At 37.1% G+C, this 20,003-nt stretch overlaps 1 protein-coding gene and 1 pseudogene across 4 annotated transcripts in view; both read left to right on the top strand.

The window, feature by feature from the left end:
- Positions 1–2,091: 2,091 nt before the first annotated feature.
- Positions 2,092–2,909, top strand: LOC112825477 (omega-amidase NIT2 pseudogene; annotated as a pseudogene).
- A 6,695-nt stretch (positions 2,910–9,604) lies between these two features.
- Positions 9,605–20,003, top strand: part of STPG2 (sperm tail PG-rich repeat containing 2) — a 530,653-nt gene continuing 520,254 nt past the window's right edge. For 3 of the 4 annotated variants that reach the window (XM_073891996.1, XM_073891998.1, XM_073891995.1), the window contains exons 1-2: positions 9,605–9,727; positions 10,538–10,684. In XM_073891996.1, coding sequence (XP_073748097.1) covers positions 9,661–9,727; positions 10,538–10,684 — 214 coding nt within the window. In that variant the 5' untranslated portion in view covers positions 9,605–9,660. Of the gene's footprint in view, positions 9,728–10,228; positions 10,417–10,537; positions 10,685–20,003 lie in introns of those variants that run through there. The other variant, XM_073891997.1, reaches the window with a different exon arrangement.

Below are 20,003 nucleotides of genomic sequence, written 5' to 3'. Positions count from 1 at the left end.
TTACCTTGAGGCTTTTCATATAATTTCATAATTTCTTTTTTGGTTACAGCCATTTCATGAGTCTCTTCATTCACTATATATGAATAATAAATAGTACTTTCTAAAATCTCACATATCCACACGTCTTACTTATGCTCTGACACATGAACAAAATTATTATTGGGCATAGGCTCCTTTGGTTTCTGTCCACTTTTTTTCCCTTAGTAATCTGCGTATGTTTTTCCTTTGTCTACGATGTTACAGTGTTGAAAATGAGAATTCTAATTTCATTCTGATCCTTTCCCTTTATTTTAGTATATGTGCTGCCAAAGCGAGCATGATCCTTTCCTTTTATAAGTATTCTGTCTCTTCCATAAGAATTTTTCAGCTATGTCCAGATGTATGTCATTTCTCATTAATACTAACTCAATCTTTGTCCTTTTAATCTGAAGACTCAGGTCTTATTCTGAGTATTCTTTTTCCTTTTTTTTTTTTTTAACCTCCTCACATGCCCCAATTATCTTTTCTGCTTTTAGAATGCCTATTATTAAAAAAAAAAAAGAAAAAAAGAATGCTTATTATTTGCATATTCATTTTTCTGGATCTGTCTTTCAGGTCTCTTATCTGTTCCTCTAGATTTCTGTGTTTTTATATTCTTTTGTTCTGTTTTGACATATTGCTTCCACTTGGTCTCTCAACCTCATTTGGGTCTCGATAATGACTAACCTTTCTTTCAATTAATCTATGTAACTGTTAGCTGGGAAATCATATATTTAGCTTCAGAATCTCTTTCCTGTGCTATACTTAACCTTCTCAAGTGCTCTTATTATTTTACTAGCTGTCGTCTGTCTCTGCTAGCACCTATAGAAAGTGGTCTGAATTCTATTTATTTTGAAAGATCTTCCTCTCTCTGAATATCATCTTAGATGATTACATAGATGTATTAAATCTATTATATATCTAATTTTTAGATGTATTATATCTTGATTTGTTAGCTTACTGGGGTCAGGTGGCACCCCACTGGCACCTTCAGTGATAGAAATCTTGGAAGTGGTGGAAGATGATGCCTATCTTATTGGAAGGAAGCCCTCATCCTACTTTCCCTACTGGAGCATTCATAGAACCCAAGCCCTTACCTGTACCTGGCTGCCCAGAGAACTCAGAAATGGTTTTACTTAGGAGAGTGTAAGATATATTAAAGTTGGTAGTTGAGGGGAAAGAGGTCATATTTAAGTTACTATATTCCTAGCTTCCCTAAGACTCATTCTTTCAATTAACTTTTTAAAAACCACATTATTTCACTAAAATTTCTGGAAATTTGATTTAATTTAATAAAATTTATTGAGCATCTTTTTACATATGTAAGAATCATAATGACAGTACAGTGGGGTAAATGGATATCATCAGCTAATTCTCTATCCATTTTTCTCATATCCTTTTTTTAAAAAAAGATTTTTTTTAAGAGTGTTTTTAGTTTTACAACAAAATTGAAATGAAGGTACAGAGATTTTCCATATGCCCCCTGCCCCCACACATGCATAACCTCTCCAATTATTAACACCATTCACCAGAATGGTACTTCTTTTTTTTTTTTTAAACTGAGGATGAATCTACATTGACACATTATAATTACCCAAAGTCCATAGTTTACATTAGGGTTCACTCTTGGTGTTGCATTTACTATGGATTTGGACAAAGGTATAATGACATATAGCCATCATTATAATATTATAGAGAGTATTTTCACTGTGTTAAAATCCTGTGCTCTGTTCATCTCTTCTCCCTACTCCATAACTGGTAATAGCTGATCTTTTGTCTCCATAGTTTGCCTTTTCCAGACTCATACAGTATGTAGCCTTTTCAGAATGGCTCCTTTCACTTAGTAATATGCCATTTAAGTTTCTTTTATGGTTTTCATGATAGCTCATGTCTTTTTTTTAGATGTTTAGAATAACATTTCATTGCCTGGATGTACTGCAATATATCCATTCACCTACCGAAAGATGTGTTGCTTGCCTCCAAGATTTGACAATTAAGAAAAAAGCTGCTATAGGCTCTCCACCCAGGGACTTCTGCTTTGTTGCACCACTCCTGGTGCTACCTGGGAGAGTCATGGCCACTTTCTATTTGGTCCTCATCCAACTTCAGGTTTCTTTCATCAAATCAGGTAACCTCAGTCAAGCTTGGGGCCTTGTCTGGGAGGCAGCAACAGAAGGAGCCAAAATAGTTTCTCTACCAGAATGCTTTAATTCTCCATTTGGCATGAAATATTTTCCTGAATATGCAGAGAAAATTTCTGGTGAATCCACACAGCTTTCTGAAGTAGGAAAGGAGTGCAGCATATATCTCACTGGAGATTCCATTCTTGAAGAGGATGCTGGGAGATTATGCTGTTTAGGCCTGATGGAACTTTACTGGTAGAGCACAGAAAGCTCCATCTGTTTTGATGTTCCTGGGAAAATTACATTTCAAGAATCTAAAACATTGAGTACTGGTAATAGTTTTTCCACATTTGATACTCCTTACTGCAGAGTGGGCCAGGGCATCTGCTATGACATTGCTTTGTAAAGCTTGCACAAATCTACGTACAGAGGGGCTGGCAGCTATTGGTATATCCTGGAGCTTTTAATTTTACTTCTGGATCAGCCCATTGGGAGTTGTTTCAATGAGGCTGGGCTGTTTAGATAATCATGTGTATGTAGCCATGGCACCTCCTGCTCAGGATGATAAAGCCTCCTATGTCACCTGGGAACACAACACTTGCAACTTCTTGGTGGAGGGTGGGGGAGGCCCTTGCCAAAGTTGGCACTGAAGAAACAATCGTGTATTCAGATACAGACCTGAAGAAGTTGGCTGAAATATGCCAGCAAATCCCCATTTTTAGCCAGAAATGATCAGACCTATATGCAGTGGAGGCAAGAATGCTCTAAGGTTTAGGTTTCTAACATGTCATGAAACAGGATATGTTTCTGCAGTGTAATCATTCCCTGCTGAATTCTTTAAAAGCATTTTTAAATTTTTTTTTAAATTTCAGCCTTTTCCCTTCCTGGGAACTCTCTATTGAGATGATGGAGCATCAGCACATCATATCTTTCACATCACACTAAATAGTTAAAAAGGACCACCTGCCGCCGCCCCCCCCCCCAAAAAAGAATAAAGCTGCTATAAACCTCAGTGTGTAGGTTTTTACGTGGACATTAATTTTCAACTCCTTTGGGGAAGTACCAAGGAGCATGATTGATGGACTGTATGATAAGAGTATGTTTAATTTTGTAAGAAACTGCCAAACTGTCTTTCAAGGTGCTGTACCATTTTGCATTCTCATAGCAATGGTCCTATTGCTCCTCATCCTTGTCAGAATTTGGTATTGTCAGTACTCTGGATTTTGGCCATTCTAATAGATGTGTAGTGATATAATGGTTAATTTTTGTAGATTGTTCAGATAGAATGTTCAGAAAGCTGGTAAAACATTATTTCTGGGTTTGTCTGTGGTGTGTCTCTAGAAGACATTAGCATTTGATTCAGTAGACTGAGTGAAGAAGATCTGTCCTCATCAATGTGGGCAGGCATCATCTAATCCATAGGGGGAACAAATGGAACAAAAAAGCAAAGGAAGGGTAAATTTTCTCTCTTCTTGAGCTGGGATAGCCATTTTCTCCTGCCCTTGGACATCTGAACCCTTTATTCATGGGCCTTCAGACTCTGGGACTTAAGAGCAGTGGCTCCCAATTCTCAGGCCTTTAACCTTGGACTGGGAGTTATACCATTGACTTCCCTGGTTCTCAGGCCTTTGGACTTGGACTGAATTATATCATCAGATTTCTTGGTTCTCCAACTTGCAGATGGCAGATTGTAGGACTTCTCAGCCTCCAAAACTTCATGAGCCAATTCCTATAATAATTCTCATATATATATATCTCATTGGCTTTGTTTCTCTGGAGAACCCAACATAAGTAGTATCTTATTGTTTTAATTTGCATTTCCCTGATGACATGTGATGTCAAACGTCTTGCCATATGCTTATTTGCCATCTGTATATTTTCTTTGATGAAGTATTTGGGTCTCTTGTCCATTTTTAAATTGGGTTGCTTGTTTTCTTACTGTTGAGTTTAAGAGTCTTTGAAAATTTTGAATAATAGTGCTTTATCAGATGTGCCTTTCACAAATATTTTCTCCTAGTCTGTGGCTTATCTTCTACTTCTCTTGATCCAGTATGTTTTCATGTAGACATATGATCTTATATGTCTTCATATTAATAATTGGTACTTTTGTATAGATGTGCTTACTAGTATGGATATGCTTAATATACTCTAACAAGTGGAAAGCTCTGCGATTCTTGGTACTACCTCTGGAAAGCTGGCTCCTTTAATTACCAAACTTTTCCTCTTGGTCTCCTTCTATCTGATAGAACAATACTTTTTTTTTTTTTAAAGATTTTTATTTATTCACTTGAGAGCGAGAGAGCACAAGCAGAGGGAGTGGCAGGGGGAGAGAGAGAAGCATACTCCCCACTGAGCAAGGAGCCCGATGTGGGGCTTGATCCCAGGACCCTGGGATCATGACCTGACCTCAAGGCAGATGCTTAACTAACTGAGCCACCCAGGAGATCCTAGGAACAATAGTTTTGTTTTTTTTTTTAATTTTTTAATTATTTATTTTTGTCAGAGAGAGAGCACAAGCAGGGAAGCAGGGGGAGCAGCAGGCAGAGGGAGAAAGAGAAGCAGGCCCCCTGCTGAGCAGAGAGCCAGTTGTGGAGCTCATTCCCAGGACCCCGGGATCATGACCTGAGCAGAAGGCAGACACTTAACTGACTGAGCCACCCAGGCGTCCCAGAACAATACTTTTTTAAAAAAAGATTTTATTTTTAAGTAATCTCTATACCCAACATGGGGTTCAAACCCACAACCATGAGATCAAGAACTGCATGCTCCAATGACAGCCAGCCAGGTGCCCCTAGAACAATACTTTTTAAAAAGCAACAAAAACTATCAGCAAATGTGGATGTTTGTGAAAACCTTTAGGAGATGAATAATTACTATAAGCATGGTTCATTTTTTTTTTCTCAAAGAGAAGCCAGTACTCTTTTGTTATTTCATAAATTTACAAATTCTGGTTCTCATTAAATTTAAAGTAGTAACCTGGTATCAAAAGTAATATTGCTTTGCTGGTGTTTCATTTTATATTTTACTATCCTTTTAAAAAATTCAAAAACCATTAAAAATGTACTCTTTAAAATGTGCTATCTAAATGCTGTAATTAAAAAATGATGTTCCCTAGAGTTTAACATTCATAGATAATAAGTGAAGGAAGGGCATTTCCAGGCAGAGATGAAGTCTTGAACAAAAGCACAGAAATGAAAAGGGCAAGGTTTTTGTTAACATTATGTAACGTGTGTGATTGGGGAGTGCTGGAAGATACAGAAATGGAAAGGCAGGGTGCCTGGGTGGCTCAGTAGTTAAGCGGCTGCCTTCAGCTCAGGTCATGATCCCAGGGTCCTGGGATCGAGTCCCACATTGGGCTCCCCTGCTCAGTGGGAAGCCTGCTTCTCCCTCTCCCACTCCCCCTGCTTGTGTTCCTGCTCTCGCTGTCTCTGTCTCTGTCAAATAAATAAATAAAATCTTAAAAAAAAAAAAAGAAATGGAAAGGTAGATTGGCTTGTTTGAAACACCCAGTGCCAAACTTACACAGTAGCAATAGGAGATTTCTGAGCATGGAGAGTGACATTTTCAAAACTGCACTTAGGAAGATTAACCTAACTGTAGTGTGTGGGATAACTTGTAACAGACAGGTTATCAAAGGCATTCCAGTTGAGATGTTAGAATGCACCAAATCAGTAGGGTTGAGCGCATCAACAAAATGACAGCGAGAGTGCAGTGAGGAGTGGATTTCAGATCACAGGTGGAAACAGTGGAACTGGCAGCTGTTTGGATGTGGGAGCACAAAGAGTGGAAGTAGTCTAAGAGGTTTTACGCCTTATGTATGGAAGGACATTGCTCTTCTGAACAGAAATAGATTAGGAGTATGATCAGGCCTTCCAGAGAAAAAATGAATTAAAGTTTGAGAATATTTAATTTGAAGTGATGGTGGATCACTTATATTTAAATGTTGAGCAGACACTTGGAAATGCCTGAATCTCAAAGAGGATACATGGTTTGAGAATGAATGATTACCAAGGGAGAAAGAGTGAAGATGGGAGAGAAAGAAAAATGAGAGAAAAAACCCCCCAAAATTAGAGGAGACAGTAGATGCTGTTAAAGGACAGTATAATGAGAACCTGGAAAGTATAGTACCTCAGACACCAAGGGAGAGAAAGGTTTCCCAAAAGGGCTATTGTGGAAAAAACTGAGAAGTGTTTCTTTACATGGACTCCCTTCTCCTTCGTCATCGAACCTGATACCCAGAGATAGGCTATGTTTCCTAGGCTCTTTTATAGCTATATGTGCCTGTTGACATAATTTGGGCCAATGAAATGTAAGCACATATTTTCTATGTGTTACTTCTGGGAAGTCTCCTTGAAAGGGAGGAGGGCATACTTTTATTTTACCTTCCTGCTGCTTATAACGGTTAGAACTCTAGCAGATAATTTTTAGACCATGAGCTCAGCTGAGACTCGGAGGCATATATCAAGATATGGAGCAGCATAATAGAGCATCCTGGTTCCCTGCCATTAAGGAGTCACCATATCACCCCTGAAAGACTACCTCCAGTCTTCCTTTTTTAGATGAATTAACAAACATATAGCCAATCTCAAATAAGAACTGAGGAAAAAATTATTGGGTGTGAAAGTAGGGCATAGTTGGGAATATGTCCCTTATAATGGCTATGAGAACAGGTCTAGAAGGGTCCTGGTGACTCAGTCAGTTATGTGTCCGACTCTTGATATCAGCTCAGGTCTCAAGCTCGGGGTCATAAGTTCAAGTCCCACATTAGAGCATACTTAAAAAAAAAAAAAAAGAAGAAGAAGAAAACAGGTCTAGAGTCAAATTGACTAGCTTGAAATCCAGCTCTGTTATTCATTAACTGTGTGATACTGGGTGAGAAATTTAATGGCTTTCAGCATACTAATAAAGATATTAATAGAACTTACCTCATGAGTTATATGAGAAATGATTTAGATTATTCATATAAGGTGTTTCACACAGTGCTAGCATATAATAGGTGCTCAATGAATGTAAGTGAAAAAAATCAGGTGATCACTGATAACATGGTATAATTTTTAAAACACATTTCATGAAATTCTGATATTTCAGAATCATATTAAGTCTGCAGTTTAGAGAAACAAATTTATATTAAACAAAATACCGAACATAAAATATATCTTGTAAGCTTCAAATGATCATATAAGTATTTTTACCATTTTAACTTGAATGCATATCACTTTACAATGTGACCACTAATAACATTGACAAAATACATTCTGTTGTATAATACATACCAAGTATTACTATTATTTGATTTTTATTTTTACAAAAAGCAAAACAATGGAAACCAAATCATAATGGGCTGAAGAAATTAGTTTTCAAAACAAATTGTTTTATAGTATTTATAAGGTATTTAAAGCTATTGAAGGCAGAATTCCCACATCTCATGCAATACTCCAGATATCACCTGCTATCTACTTAATCCTCAGAATGTTATAAGGAAAAATTGATGACTATGGAGTTCTTCACTGTAGCTAACATATTTGATAAAGAATCAATCTGATTTATTCAAACTTCATTTTAAAGTTTTTTCTAGTGGTAGCCAACATGGAGGAATGAAAGAACCCAAATTTTGTAGTCAAATAAATCTTAGTTCGAACATAGGTTCCATTTTTTACTAATACCATGGAAATAGTTGTATAAGGTGGTTAATTAGCATTAAGACTATTTTGCAGGAACTGAGAAATGCTGAGCCAAATTCTTTATTTTGTCTTTATATGTAATTATAAGTCTGTGTTAATGTATTTTTTTCTGCAGCACATTCATTCTAAACTATTCAGGAAATACTGCAATGAGAGATAATGAAAAAGATTTACTGTTCTCATTTAAAAAGATTTTCCAATTCTGAAATACGGTGTATCATTCTTGTTATTGAATCGTAAGAAGGAAATAATAGCTGGGAAAGGTGGAAAGAACAGCCACAGTGACCAAGGAAATAGAGAAAGGATTTTCACACTACAAACTTTTAAAAGAAAGACTCTGTGTTAAGAATGGAGATTCTGAGAGACTCCAAGTATTAAAAAATTATAAAGATTGTAGAGGTTGTACCTTTATTTTGATATAGAGGTGTGTTATTTAGATAGGATCTGACTGCAAGACCCAGCAACATTAGAGTCCTGCCATTCATCAGCTACCCTTCTGTGAGGTCCTTTAGAAAAGAACATGCACTAAGGAGGAAGGCAAGATAGAAAAACACTGTATTTGTAGCTGGTACAAAGGTATTAAGGTCACAAAGTCCTGTTTAGAGATCTGCAAATGAGCTAGGATAGACTCTATGAAGAACTCTTTCCGTCTAAATTAGGTTAGGCTCACTGGCCAAAAATAAAGTCAAGATAAAAAGGAGATAAACTCTGCTTTATCACTTCCATTACCAATCTCAAACCCAAATCTGTCCAAGGAAAGAGTAATCAAGGCCACAACAGACATGAACAGCCAGAAGGAGGTTGTCAGTCCACACCAGTGTCTACTACAAAGATGGCCTAGACCTGAATTTGCTTTCTGGGTTTCTATTATTGTTTGGGTCAAGGGAAAATGAAGTCCTTAAGGAATGTCCACCAATAGAAAGCTAATTTACAGCACCACTGGATCATCCTCCAAAGCATATAGATTTTTCTCTTTTTGCCTCTGTGACTCTTTTCATAGTGTATCATAAAATCTAATAGTAAGTGGGTTCTAGATCTCAATGGGTATCTGTTGAAGCTTGGGGAAATAGTTTAAATAACTTTGAGAAAACTATGAGGCTTTCTGCAAGCATGCAAGGAGAAACGAAGTCAACGAGAAAGGATTATGGATCAGCATCTAGTTTCTTAGTAGGAAGAGGTGGGTTCCAAAGTCCTGCAGTATTTTTTTATTTTATACATCTCTCTTGTCACCTCATATTATGACTAATACACATCTCTTTCCCCATTCCGTAAAGAATGCCCGAGGCTGAACTTTGTTGTATCTTTGTATCCCCATAGCCTAGCAGCAATCTATAGTGTGTGTGTGTATGTATATATATATATATAATTTGCCAATATGTGTTTTTTAAGTAAAAATTATTCAGCTAGCTACTGAGCAGGAAAAAGCAAAAGGTACTACAGATATATCCTTTAGAAGCAGATAGCTTTGTATGGAGAGCATTCTAACCTATATGGAACAATTGTCACAATAAATGACCCACAGAATTGGGTATCAAATCATATTCTACACAATATAAAAACTGTAAAAATTTGTAGATACAAGTTTAAGTACTGTAGCTTATTTGGGGGTGAGGCACGGTCAAGGCAGTATTTATTTAAGCCTTTAAGGGCGATTAGAATGTGGAAGGGATTCTTGCTGAAAAAAACTGCCAGAGACCACTTTAAGGTGGATTCTGACATAGACTCCTTAAGACCTTTGCACAAGCCAGGTTCCTTCGGTCTAAGGTTAAGAGACGCATTGGTTCTGCGGGGGTGGACTGGGCTTTCTCAAGCCCTTGCTTATAAAGAGTGAGGAGTCAATGTTGCCGTTGCCTGGCATGAGACAACAAACACAGCTTTCTGTTACCTGGCCTTTGCATTGCTTCGGTTGGTGAGCTTTTCCTCTCCTTCCTCGGGTTCACTGTTTCTTGTCACCACCACTTCCTGAGATTCTCTTCGTAGTTTGGATTATCTGTACGATACTGTCAGAGGTGTTTTCGTTTGAGGGTGCGAATGTAGTTGTAGTAGGAGTGGGTGCTGAGCTTGCAGAACTCAGCAAGTTGGAGAGAATGGTTTTTTCTTTCACAGTTTTTGCTAGTGTCTTCCCTGTCGCTCTAACTGGTTTATAGCGGAAAGGGTTCATGGTCAAGTGAGCTCTAACTCCTTCTAACGTGTTTCCTAGAGCTTTTCCCACGAGCACAAAACTAAAAGCTGTTGGCGCCGCAAGAGGAACTCGCAGATTCCCCGGCTCTTCTGTTCAGTACGCACTGAGCGTAGGGCGGAAGGAGGCGGGACGTCCGCGGCTCCGTGCGCAAGTTCCGAGAGCTTGGCCAGGGAGGAGCACTTCGACCCCTCGCTCCTAGAGACTTCCGGGGCGGAGAGAAATGGGCGGAGGGGAGACCGGAAGTACAGGGACTGGCGCCTACTTTTTAATCTCTTTTCTTGACGGAATACCTCACTCTCACCTGGTGAACAGATAGATGGTTGTGCGGGTTATCTTATCCCTGGTCACTCTCCCTTTCACTCTACCACCGGGCCATAAATGGACGTAGGGAAAATCTGACCCCAACGAGCAGGTGGGAGATAGCCTCTATGGTAGTTCGTCCATTTATTCAAGTTCTGCTCGACCTTCTTCAGACTGTTGTCAGCTTCCTTTTGCTCCACACCTCTAGTCACCTTGTTTTTACCCTTCTACAGCTGCTGTTCCTCCCGCCCCGTCCCACCCTCCCACAATTATGTATGATCGAGCTCCCCGCTTGCTCAGATTGGCTGAAGGTGGCAGCACTGAAGAGCATGTGGGTCCTGGAACCTACCGGGTACCTTGCCTGAAGGAGCAGGCAACAGGTGAGAGGTAGGGAAAGGCAAGCCTGTGACCAGCACCTCACTTTCAGCCAGGCCCGCTTCTGTGTACTTGTTAAACATAATGGTACCACTTCATAAGTGTAACAAAACATAAAATAGGCAGGGAAAAAACTCTCCTAATTTTACAGGTGATAAATGGTAAAATCATTTGTCGCATTTCACAAGGTCAGTAAGCGTATGGCTAGGACTTTTGATGCTACAATGGTTATCTCCATCCTACTTTGAATTGTACAGATTAGATCTCGGATTTTGATTTCCTGGCTCTGATGACTATATGAGTCCCAAATCCTGTGTTATTTCTTACCATCTGCTGTTTGTAATCCTGTCTGCTTCACACACCTTTGCTACCATTAACCAGAGAGACTTAATTTACTAAAGTGTAACTTCTATATTTCTATTTTGTATTATGATTTAATGATAGTCCCGTGTATTTTTTGATAGAAAATATCCTAACTGGCCATATCCATCTTCTTTTTTGAACATACTAATGAGAGCCCACATTTTGCGCGGGGGGGGGGGGAGGGAAGCTATACTTGGAGAGATGGAGTGGGAATGGATAATTTAATTACTTGCAATAATTTTCTCTCATTTGCAGTTAGTGACTTAGGGGAAGCATTTAACAAATACTTATAATTTGCTTTCTGTTTTTTCTAATTTGATGATTTTGTGGCGCTTACTACCATCCAAATTATAGTTTTTCCCTTGTTAATCTGCATTTCCCCTATTGTTACACTCTATTTTAAACAAATGCCATTACTGTGTTTACATGATTGATGACATATTAGGTTGATTTAAGTTTCTTTGGGTGGAGTGCAGATTTGTCATTGTTTTAATTTTTGAATTTTACTGCTTTTCAGCATCTGATATCAATATCAGTGTTCTTGGAGCCTATGTCTGTATTTAATACAATTGAGTTGTTAGAGACATTAACCTCCCTAACGATGTATTAACCACCAACCACCACCCAAAATACTTATACCTGTGATGCTTTTCAATCCTTATTTTATTTTGACACAGCTGAACACTGTCTTTAGAAATATTTCTTCCCCTGGTATCTGTAACATCATCATTTTTTCCTGGTTCTTTTTCCTGTTACTGTCTTGAAACAGTGCCTGATGCATGGTTAGGACCTAATCATTAACATGTATTAAATGTTGAATAAGGCAATCATTTTTTCTCTCGACAATCAATCCTTCATTGTCTTCATTGTCAGGTGATTATTTTTCTAAAGGTCTTTTAAATGTTGATATAGTGTATTTTCTGTCCTTTGCTGGTTTCTTTTCTAGTGCACTTTCTTGTTCAAATCCATGGCTTTAACTACTATCCCTATTCTGATTCTGATGAATCCCAGAAGAAAGTCTTTAGAGATATAGGTGATTTATATCTCTAAGATGAACTTTCTCCTGATCTTAGGGCCTTCTTATTGCCATTACTGTTTTGAACATCTTTATCTGGGTAGTCTCTGACATGTGGAACTCCCAAGTGTCTGAGTTCATCATGTCCCCCATCATTACTAGCCCCTTTGAAAAATTCCCTATCAGTCAATTATAAATTTTAAACTTTGGAATTATTCTAGACTTCTCTGACCACACTCATTGATCATTAAGATCTATTGATTCTATCTTTTCGTTGTCTCTTAAATTAGTTCCCTATCTTCATGTAACTTCCCTTGACTGTTCAGGGCTCATTATTTCTATTCTGAATTAAACCAATAAAATATTGCTGTTTTCCTCTATTTCAGTTTTCAGCTTTTCTCATAGCTAAAATGATCTTCCTAGGATATAATTATGTTATTTGTTTAAAAAAATCCTTTTAACATTAAGGTTAAAATCTGAACTACTTAGCATAGTGAATAAGATTCTTCATGGTCTGATCCCTTACCTGGCCTCCCACATTCTCTTTCACCTATACCCAACACTTACCCCACGTACATATCAGCAGTTTCAACTTTGCATTTTCTGGAAGTTCATGCTCACTCACCTCCATGCTTTTGTAGCTGCTGATACTTTGCCTAGTATGCTCTTCCTTCCTCATCCGGCTGAGTCCTACTTACTCTTTTAGACTCAGGAAAAGTGAAATTGTTCTTTGACTCTACTATTCCTCAAGTCTTTCTTTGACTTCTTAAAGACCCTTTCATAGCACTTTGATACTATATCTTAATTATCTGTTAACTTATCTGGCTGCCACACTACATGTGATTCTCTTGGGGGCAATAGCCATGATCTAAATTTACTGTTATCCTCAGTTTTTAGCTCAATACCATAACACGTAGATGCTTAATTAAAAAAAAATAAACAAGTGGTAATTCTTGGAATAAAATTTTTAAAAAGTCTAATGAGCTACATATAGCAGAATTAAAAACTCACTTCATGACTTATGTGAACTCTGCTTAGAGAGCAGTAAGTGGGGTGTTGCAAGGCCCTCCTTTTACTGTTTTATAGAATTTTGCGTTACTGACCTGTGAAAGAAACTAGGAAATTCTATGCTTGGCCACTCAAAGGTGCATCCTGTTGAGCCCTGTTTTAGCAATACTCAGTGACAACATGCTGATAATTAATAGAAGGTACAAGTATCATTTCTCTACTGGATAATTTAAAAGTAGCTATTATCTCTTTCCTAGGTTCATTCTATTTTACCCCTCTGTAAGATCAGCAAACGCTGGTCTGTGCAGAAATATACACAGTTATTTCAATTAAGGGTCAAGTAGATTTTATAGAGTATGATGTAGGAAGAATAGATGTTGGGACTTTATATAACTTGTTACCTTGAACCACAGAAGAGCAGAGGAGCTTAGAGTCTTAGATCTTCAAAAGATAGATGCAAATACTAGTTATTCCCAACTTTTCTCTTTCCTAATTACCACTCTCGTACTACTGTAGCCTGCTTGGTCAATCCTCCAGTGTATTATTTTCACATTTTCCTCAGGAAACTCTTTTCACCCCAGTCTGCAAACTTCATTGCCTCAGCCTTCAGCCATTTAATCAGAGAGACTCTTTTCAACCCAGGATTCGCAGCCCAAAAAGAACAGGACTGAGCTGCTCTGATTTCATGAGTAAGAGAGAGAATGGATATTCCAATTCCAATTATTGAGAACTATTCCTGACTTTCTCACATTTATCTAAGAAGGAAGGATATTTTTTCTCATCAAAGCAAATTTTCTCCAGAGACAACCAGCCTAGTAAAATATAAAAACAGTCTGTTTAGTAACGTGACTTTTCCTGGCATATTGTGCTAAGGAGAATTTAATTGCTTTTTGAACTTGATTTACATAATAAATGGCACCCTACATTAGCTGTATATTGGTTATCCAAATTGATTCTATATCAGTTATCTAAGCTGGGTAACACCAGCTCCTAAATATATTCTTTCCCAGATTTCTTCTTTGACGGAGGAGTGGTTAGCTTTACCTGCCACAGAAACATGAGCAGTCCATGGTCTTGCACTTGTGCCTATGAGCTTATGCCACCAATAATGATTTATCTTATTAGCCAGTCAGAATTTAGGGAGACCATCTCAGGAAATGCAATCTGTCTTTAAGTTTAAATAAACTATATATATGTGATTGCTGTATATGTTGATGTCCCTGAAGATGAGTATGTTTCAAAAGTCTCATTATTGCTTTTATATGAAGAATGACCTTTTTGTTTTGTGGCAGTAGCTGTGGCTATAGAACTTGCCCTTTAATCACATGCTGCCCACCTTTTTTCTCAGAATGGACTATCTTTTATTGCTTAATGTCAGTTTGATTTATCTTCTGCTGTTGGTGCCTCAAACTCAATATTTCCCACACTGAACTTCTTTCTTTCTTTTCAAGTATTTCCTTCACCTGTTATTCTTAATTTCTTCTTTCTACCTGACAGTTTGACTTATTATTCATAGTTGGCACTTCACATGCCAATATATCCGTATGTCCCATACTCCACTGACCCTAATTCCCCAGAACCTTCTTCTCCTATATTTTATACCTTAATTATTGGCAACACTGTTTATAGTATAATTATTTATTTTTCTGGCTTTCCCACTATTGGAGGCCAGAGTTTTAGCTTATTCGTTATTATACCCTCACTGCCTCTCTCCACACACAATAAAGCATTCACTATTGTTGAATGAATGACTAAAGGTGTGGTTTAGAATATCACCTATGAATTCTATATTTATTGACTAATATGCAGGGCACTATGATAGGGTGGCGAAACATCTTGATTTATATGGGAACGTCCTGGTTTTAGCACTAAAAGTTCTATGTCCTGAGCATGCTAGGACAGTTTGCCACTCTAAATGTAAACATGTGTACAGTTATGAATAAAACAGACCAGTCCTTCTTTCATGGAGCTAATCAGTATAAACACTTTAATTTTCTTGTGGTTTTACTTGAGGTCAGTATTTCATATAAATTTTAGCCTATTGGGGCGCCTGGGTGGCTCAGTTGTTAAGCGTCTGCCTTTGGCAAAGGTCATGATCCCAGGGTCCTGGGATTGAGCCCTGTATTGGGCTCCCTGCTCAGTGGGAAAGCCTGCTTCTCCCTCTCCCATTCCCCCTGCTTGTGTTCCCTTTCTTGCTGTGTCTCTCTCTGTCAAATAAATAAATAAAATCTCTAAAAAAACCCAAACTTTTAGCTTATTGATGAAAGATTCTATATAATTAATTTTGGAAAGCGTCAATGAAAATTTAATGAGTACTGGCTTTCTTGAATACATAGGGCTATTGTGTGTTTTTTTTTCTTTTCCATTTTTCTATGAATTTCATTATTTTGCAATTAATTTCACACTTGTTTAGGTAGATTCAGTTAGAATCTCTGCCATGGTGTTAGGACATCTGCCTAAGAACTAGTCTGAACTTAGCTTTCTTAGTTTTCATATTTATCTCACATTACCTCATATTGTATGAACCTAAATTAAAAAACTCAAAAAACTTTTACTTGTAAGATTAAACACTTATGTAGAAAATTGCATAAAAATTATGACACCAAAAGTAAATACTCAAGAAATATAACATTGCCCAATTTCCCTTTCAATTATACCTTCTTTCCTCTCCCCTACAGGTAAACACTATAATGATTTTTATGGCAATTATTTCCTTGCTGATCTTTATGGATTATTAAATCCTGTTGATGAAGTGACCCTTTTATCATAATGCAATGTCTCTCTTATCTCTAGTATTCGTTGTTCTAAGATCTGCTTTGTCTGATTTTAATGTAGTCACTTCAGCTTCCTTTGATTCATGGATGCATGGTATATCTTTTCCATTCTTTTATTTTTAACTTATAGGTCTTTAGGGGCACCTGGGTGGCTCAGTCGTTAAGCGTCTGCCTTCGGCTCAGGTCATGGTCCCAGGGTCCTGGGATCGAGCCCCACATCGGGCTCCTTGCCCAGCAGGGAACCTGCTTCTCCATCTCCCACTCCCCCTGCTTGTGTTCCCTTTCTTGCTGTCTCTCTCTGTCAAATAAAGAAATAAAATCTTTAAAAAAAAAACAGAAAAAACCCACGAAAAAAACCACTTCTATGTCTTTATGTGTTATGAGTGTTTTCTGTCTACAGCATAAACTTAGGTCTTACTTTTTTATCCAAATTGACATCCTCTGCCTTTTATATGGGGTGTTTAGAACTTTTCTATTTAATTTAATTATCAATATTGTTGTGTTTAAGTTTACTCTCTTGATATTTGTTTTCTATTTATCTTATCTCTTCTTTGTTTCTCTTTTCTTTTATCCCTACCTTTGTTGAATGAGTTTAGTTGTTTTTTTATTTTTTTAAATGATTTTGTTTTTACCTCTACTATTGCTTTACTAGCTATACTTCTTTATTTTTTAGTGGTTGCTCTGGGGTTTACAATATACATCTCTAACCTATCACAGTCTACCTTCAAATAATATTGTACCACTACTTCACATATATATATGAACCTTACAAGAGTGTGCTTCCATTTCTCCCATCTCATCTTTTGTGCTATTGTGGTCAGATACTCTACTTCTATATATGCTATAATGTCACAATAATTTGAAATTTTTTTTTGCTTTAAATAGTTATTTTTAAAGAGATTAAGAATTGAGAAAAAATATCTGTTATTAACTCACATAAAAATTTGTCATTAACTCTACCTGTGTATTTTTTTTTTAATTTTTATTTAAGTAATTTCTATACCCAGTGTGGGGCTTGAACTCATGACCCCAGATCAAAAGTCGCATGCCCTTCTGACTGAGCCAGCCAGGTGCCCCATACCAGTGTACTTTTCATTTCAGATGTTTGATTTTGGTATTTTTATATCTTCCCTTTATCTCCTCATCATGTTCATTTTTCTTCTACCTTGTTGAACATATGGAGAATATTTATAATAGATATTTTAGTGTTCTTTTTAAAAAATATTTATTTTTATTTAAATTCAATTAACATATAATGTATTATTGGTTTCAGAGGTAGAGGTCAGTGATTCATCAGTCTTATATAATACCCAGGGCTCATTACATAACATGCTCTCCTTAATGTCCATCACCCAGTTATCTCATCCCGCCACCCTTCTCTCCTCCAGCAACCCTGTTTGTTTCCTATGCCTAGTTTGTCTCCCTCTCTGATTTCATCTTATTTTATTTTTCCCTCTCTTCCCCTATGATCCTCTGTTTTGTTTCTTAAATTCCACATCAGTGAGATCATACGATAATTGTCTTTCTCTGATTGACTTATTTCCCTTAGCATAATGCCCTCTAGTTCCATCCATGTTGTTGCAAATGGCAAGATTTCATTTTTTTATGCCTGGGTAGTATTCCATTGTATATAGATACCACATCTTTATCCATTCATCTGTCGATGAACATCTGGGCTCTTTCCATAGTTTAGCTATTGTGGACATTGCTGCTATAAACATTGGAATGTAGGTGCCCCTTCCGATCACTACATTTGTATCTTTGGGGTAAATACCCAGTAGTGGAATTGCTGGGGACCCTCCATACTGTTTCCAGAGTGGCTGCACCAGCTTGCATTCCCACCAACAGTGTAGGAGGGTTCCCCTTTCTCCACCCCCTCGCCAATATCTGTCATTTCCTGACTTGTTAATTTTAGCCATTCTGACTGGTGTGAGGTGGTCTCATTGTGGTTTTGATTTGTAGTTCCCTGATGCCGACTGATGTTGAGCACTTTTTCATGTGTCTGTTGGCCATTTTGGATGTCCCTTTGGAAAAGTGTCTGTTCATGTCTTCTGCCCATTTCTTGATTGGATTATTGTTCTTTGGGTGTTGAGTTTGATAAATTCTTTATAGATTTTGGATACTAGCCCTTTATCTGTTATGTCATTTGCAGATATTTTCTCCTATTCTGTTGGTTGTCTTTTGGTTTTGTCAAATGTTTCCTTTGCTGTGCAAAAGCTTTTTATCTTGATGAAGTCCCAATACTTCATTTTTGCCTGTTTCCCCAGCCTTTGGAGACGTGCCTAGCAAAAAGTTGCTGTGGCCAAGGTCGAAGAGGTTGCTGCCTGTGTTCTCCTCAAGGATTTTGATAGATTCCTGTCTCACATTTAGGTCTTTCATCCATTTTGAGTCTATTTTTGTGTGTGGTGTAAGGAAATGGTCCAGTTTCATTCTTCTGCTTGTGGCTGTCCAATTTTCCCAACAACATTTGTTGAAGAGACTGTCTTTTTTCTATTGGATATTCTTTCCTGCTTTGTGGAAGATTAGTTGACCATAGAGTTGAGGGTCCATTTCTGGGCTCTCTATTCTGTTCCATTGATCTATGTGTCTGTTTATGTGCCAGTACCATACTGTCTTGATGATTATAGTTTTGTAATAAAGCTTGAAGTCCAGGATTTTGATGCCACCAGCTTTGCTTTTCTTTTTCAACATTCCTCTGGCTATTTGGGGTCTCTTCTGGTTCCATACAAATCTTAGGATGATTTGTTCCAGCTCTGTGAAAAAAGTTGATGATATTTTGATAGGGATTGCATTGAATGTGTAGATTGCTCTAGGTAGTATAGACATTTTAACAATATTTGTTCTTCCAACCCATGAGCATGGAATGTCTTTCCATTTCTTTGTATCATTTTCAATTTTCTCCATCAGTGTTTTATAGTTTTTGAAGTAAAGGTCTTTCACTGCTTTCATTAAGTTTATTCCTAGGTATCTTATTATTTTTGGTGCAGTTGCAAGCAGGATTGTTTTCTTGATTTCTCTGTCTGCTGCTTCATTATTGGTGTATAGAAATGCAATAGATTTCAAAAAAAAAAAGAAATGCAATAGATTTCTATCGATTGATTTTGTATCCTGCAACTTGACTGAATATCATTTATCAGTTCTAGCCGTTTTTTGGTGGAGTTTTTAGGATTTTCTATACATTGTATCAAATCATCTGCAAATAGTGAAAGTTTTACTTCTTCCTTACCAATTTGGATGCCTTCTTTGTATTGTCTGATTGCTGTGGCTTAAGATTACAGTATATATTGAATAAAAGTGGTGAGAGTGCACATCCTTGTCTTGTTCCTGACCTTAGGGGGAAAGATCTCAGTTTGTCCCCATTTAAGGATGATTTTAGCTGTGAGTTTTTCATATATGGCCTCTATTATACTGAAGTATGTTCCCTCTAAATCTACTTTGTTGAGGGCTTTTATTATGAATGCATGTTGTACTTTGTCAAATGCTTTTTTCTGCGTCTGTTGAAATGATCATATGGTTCTTATCCTTTCTCTTATTGGTATGATGTATCACGTTGATTAGTTTGTGAATACTGAACCATCCTTGTAACCTAGGAATAAATCCCACTTGTTCATGGTGGATGATTTTTTAAAATATATTGTTGGATTCAGTTTGCTAGTGTTTTAAGGATTTTTACATCTATTTTCATCAGAGATATTGGCCTGTAGTTCTCTTTTTTTGTGGTGTCTTTATCTGATTTTGATATCAGGGTAATGCTGGCTTTATAGAATGAATTTGGAAGTTTTTCTATTGGAATAGTTTGAGAAGAATAGGTATTAATTCTTCTTAAATGTTTGGTAGAATTCCCCTGTGAAGCCATCTGGTCTTGGACTTTTGTTTGTTTGGAGTTTTTGAATACTGACTCAATTTCTTTAGTGGTTATCCATCTGCTCAAATTTTCTATTTCTTTCTGTTTCAGTTTTTGTATTTATATGTTTCTAGGAATTTACCCATTTCTTCTAGGTTGTCTAATTTGTTGGCATATAGTTTTTCATAATATTCTCTTATAATTTTTTTTATTTCTAGGATGTTGGTTGTTATTTCTCCTCATTTGTGATTTTTCTTTTTTGAGTTCTTTCTCTTTTTTTTTTTGATAAGTCTGGCTAGAAGCTTATCAATTCTATTGAT

The sequence above is a fragment of the Callorhinus ursinus genome, unplaced genomic scaffold, assembly GCF_003265705.2.
Source record: "Callorhinus ursinus isolate GAN/ISIS: 27379988/994484 unplaced genomic scaffold, GSC_fseal_2.0 scaffold4, whole genome shotgun sequence".
Lineage (NCBI taxonomy): Eukaryota > Metazoa > Chordata > Mammalia > Carnivora > Otariidae > Callorhinus > Callorhinus ursinus.
This window is presented reverse-complemented; position numbering and strand designations above follow the sequence as displayed.